Source organism: Aplysia californica, unplaced genomic scaffold (genome assembly GCF_000002075.1).
Source record: "Aplysia californica isolate F4 #8 unplaced genomic scaffold, AplCal3.0 scaffold00432, whole genome shotgun sequence".
In the NCBI taxonomy this organism is placed as follows: Eukaryota; Metazoa; Mollusca; class Gastropoda; order Aplysiida; family Aplysiidae; genus Aplysia; species Aplysia californica.
The window spans coordinates 448,073-452,024 of NW_004797702.1; the positions used below are offsets into that span (position 1 = coordinate 448,073).

A 3,952-nucleotide genomic window follows, 5' to 3' on the forward strand; every position below is an offset into this window, starting at 1 on the left:
AGTGTAAGGGGAATAATAGCTGACGCTGAAGTCAGCTCTGCAGCCATCGCTGACCCACATGGTATTGGCCATAAAACCATAAGTGGTTCCGAGAGTGCAGGGAGCAGCGGACTGTTGCTTGGCGACTTGCATGGAGTAGATGCAGGAGGCGGAGGGGAGAATCTTGGTGGCGTACTTGTAGTTCCAGCTGCTCACGTTTACCGTAATGGTGCTGGTGGCGCCTGGAGACCGTAGATAGTTATTTAGTTGTGGATACAGTTTAGGTTTGGAGTTTTACAGCAATTGCAATACAATAAGATAAACAAGTGCCGAAGGTTAGGAGTTACGAGAGTAACAAGAGAGAAAAGGAGATCAGTACGATACAGTAGGATAGATGTTTGACAGGAAAGAAGGAGCAAACCAAAGCACCCGCCAACAACCCACTAGGAATGACATTTTGGAGAAAAGAAATGTTTCTTGTGCAAGGTTGGAGCAGTGATCCAGTTGGAAGCAAAGAGGAAAGAACGCAGAGAAACAGTATGTACAATGTACATTTACTTAATGTCGTTTGAGCAGGCGTTTTACGGCACTAGTTCTGTTTTTTAATGTCACTCAGAAGTTATACCAGTTGTGAACTTCTCAATAAGCACACCGTGCTAGAGAAAGTACGAGCCAAGACAAAGTGCGGTTCTAAGTAATCCAAGATAAATTGTGCCAATAAATGCAAGTCATGTGGGAACTTGAACCGAATTGCCAGTTCGTGAGTTTTTTAAAGAACCTCGATTCAGAATACCCAGTTCGTAGCAAACTGTCCAAATGTCAAAACAGTACATTCCTTGTTCTCGCAGGCTGTCTTACATCTCGTAAAATATTCTGCTTTACTGGCGTCACACCTACCTTTGACATAACAGATATTGAAGTCGGCACGGCAACCATGGTCCACCCACACTGTGGAGTTCTGATTGTAGGAGCCGAAGGATTTATCCAGATCGCAACTGGCGGCGGACTGCCGATCTTCCACGGTCATGTCAATGAACAATGCAGCTCTGGCCACCTTCTTCTCGGCGTACTTGTAGTTCCAACTTTCCACCCTGAGTACTTGGCACTCGGTCGGCCTCACTGAGGAGTCGAATGAGGCGGTTTTTATATAAAAAAATAATTAGATGTACATTTTCTGAAATGATGTAAACATTTCACGAGATACGGTTCAATCTAGGTTTTCGCGCCTATGAAGCATTTAAGAAACGCTGTGAAATTTTTTTAAAAGATTGATTGATTGAGTAGTGTTTTACGGCACTATTAACTCAATTTGAGTAAGAAAAAATGAGCATTTGTCGTAAAGAACAATAAAATAGTCTGCGCCTTACATTTGGATTTTAGATACAGATCAGTGTCCTTACCTGGGAGATGTGGATAGTTTGGAGGTTCTGGTATTGTTTGCTCCTACCTTATCAAACGTTCTTGTCTCACCTTTTTTTATGGTTTTTACCCTCTTATAAACACTTAATCTTTGAGACGTGCGACATTGTGTTGGAAGTACCGTAAAACGTACCTGGGAGATAGCAAACTTTGAAGTCAGCACGACAGCCGTGATCCACCCAAAGTGTGGCTTTCTGGTAGCCGAAGGATTCCCCCAGGGTACACGCAGCCGCGGACTGCCGATCTACGACGGTCATGTTGAGGACATACGAAGCATCTTGTACTATCTTCTCGGCGTACTTATAGCTCCAACTTTCCACCCTGATTACACCGCACACATCCTGTTCCGCTGGAGCAGGGGCGAAGGCTGACTTGTTTGACAGGGTAATCAAAGTGAAATGGGACCAGATAGGGCCTGTAGATATCACACAAGAATCTTACTCGAGGCGGCGACTCTGAGTTGTGAATGAATACAAATCCGGAATTCATATTGTATGTTCAACCGCCAAAATAATCGGGAAAGTATCTTATTAAATATCAGTTCCCACTAAAATTAAACTTAACTTTAGATGTGAATACATAAACATAAAGCAAAGAAGCAGAGATGTCAGTACTAGATCTATATGTTATAGATCTACCAGTGAGTCTAACTCTTTGGTAGAACACGACAATTATTATTTTTTTAATTTCACATTTGGCTGTTTTTGTTAGCCTTTCGCGGCCAGGAGCTGGTGTCATAATCGAGGTCACGATCTGATTATAGGACGGTAAAAAGTCGAGGAAAAAAAACAAGCACAAGCAGCAGTCAAGAGATTATTAAGAGTTAGTTCCCCTCACATTTGTGAGGTAGACTCGACCAGTGTTAGTTAGCTTACTTAATCAGGGTTGGTGATTGATTTTAACTGTGGCCCCAAAGGGGTGAACAGGGTATATGTGGCAATGAAACAGCTTTGACTGCCATGCACATGTTCCCTTCAACTCTATTCCAGCCTCACTTTATTTGTTGATTACGAACGTCTTTTGACATTTAATTTATGAGGTTTACGTTTAAGGATGAATTTGACAGCGACAATGTTTCAAAATTAGAAAGGGAAGCAGTGATTATTTGATTATATAGACGCTTCGCCCCTGCGCTGGAGGAGTTAGAAATGAGGCTAGGTAAGGCAGACAATAAAAACGAGATTATTTCCTAAGCACTAAAGATGAAAAATAATCCTTTGTCTCACCCAGAGGTAATCAGTCGCTGAGAAAGAAAAGCAAACAGCTTTTGTGCGAAGGAACAAACAGTCGGCATCATTTTTTTTCTCTCCCCCCCCCCCCCCCCCCCTACTCTTAAAGTGAGCGGTCGTTTTAACCTTGCTCCGGCCACGTCGCAGGTAGACTTTTCCATGGCGATCGTAGCCACGTTAACAGCGCAAACATTGGCGCCATTTGACCATCGGTCTTCCAAAGTATGATATATCATTCTCTAAGTTACAGGTAATAAGACTTCATTGTGCTAACTGATTAGTAAAATAGTAGCGGACATAGCACTTGATGAATTTTCTGTTGCTAAATATTAGCGTCCTTGTTCTATGTAGCTACGACGAGATATTGGCAGCTCAACACTAACGGCACTTACAACACGTTAAAGTTCTAGTTTTCCAAAAACTACTCACGGTTTGCTTGTGTCGTAGCCAGGACGGAGAAGAGGACGAGGACTACTTATTCTTCTTTTCTTTTTTTTCTTTTTTTTTCTCTTCTGAGCAGGGGTTTTATTTATGATAACTAGAAAACCAGAACAGGTTTTGTTCCACTTTTTTGCATGCCATCTATAAACGTTCGTACATCATGAACATGACGATTTTAACATCCGATGAGGAAAAGTTCTAGTCTTTGGTAACTACCGTAAACAGCTAGCATGGTACAGAGAATAAAGTAACGAAAACAGCAAGCAGTATAGAATGACAAAATAACAGATGCTACATCGCCGTAGATAGCTAGCATGGTACAGAGAATAAAGTAACGGAAACAGCAAGCAGAAATGGGATGACCACAGACTCCACATCGCCACAGACAGCAGCGCCGTTCATTCCCGTAAAGTGATGCGCGTTTGTCCAATCGTAGACCACAAGGCTAGTATAAGAAATAAAAGGAGCAAAGTGGAAAGTAAACGAGGTACTCACCTACAACTTGTAAACGTTTTATGCAATGAAAATTCTGAAATTATGCCCAAAAATGTGAAATTATGTGATTCTGTTAATTTTAACAAAGAATGATAAAGGAAAATAATCAGAAATTACGCCCCCAAAAAAATCAAATTTAGCTAAATTATGCGGGGTGCATAAAACCACGGGGACAGTCCAATTGTAGACCACAAGGCTAGTATAAAAAATAAAAGGAGCAACATGGAAAGTAAACAAGGTACTTTTTTCCCCCCTTGGGCTTCATTTGAGCCTTTATTTTATTTTTGGGGGTTTTACAACAAAAACATAACACCACAAGAGTCATCCACTCTGGGGCTCATTAGTGTCCCCCTCTTTCTCACACAGATTCATTCGACAAATACACTTGC

General features: G+C 41.6%; 1 protein-coding gene across 1 annotated transcript; it reads right to left on the bottom strand.

Moving 5' to 3' along the window:
• Window positions 1–445: 445 nt before the first annotated feature.
• On the bottom strand, window positions 446–2,788 carry LOC101849229 (lectin ADEL-like). The gene is made up of 3 exons (XM_005104718.3): window positions 2,754–2,788; window positions 1,532–1,779; window positions 446–1,098 (listed from the first exon to the last, which is right to left on the bottom strand). The coding sequence occupies exons 1-3, from the start codon at window positions 2,786–2,788 to the stop codon at window positions 764–766; spliced, it is 618 nt and encodes a 205-aa protein (XP_005104775.3). The 3' UTR covers window positions 446–763.
• Between the last annotated feature and the right edge of the window lie 1,164 nt (window positions 2,789–3,952).

Bases quoted from the DNA above. Each gene is read 5' to 3' on its own strand.
- LOC101849229 (XM_005104718.3), bottom strand. From the start codon at position 2,788: ATGGAAAAGTCTACCTGCGACGTGGCCGGAGCAAG. The intron at 1,780-2,753 runs GTTAAAACGACC...TTTGATTACCCT, and splicing joins TGCGACGTGGCCGGAGCAAG to GTCAAACAAGTCAGCCTTCG. The intron at 1,099-1,531 runs GTACGTTTTACG...TCGACTCCTCAG, and splicing joins CAAAGTTTGCTATCTCCCAG to TGAGGCCGACCGAGTGCCAA.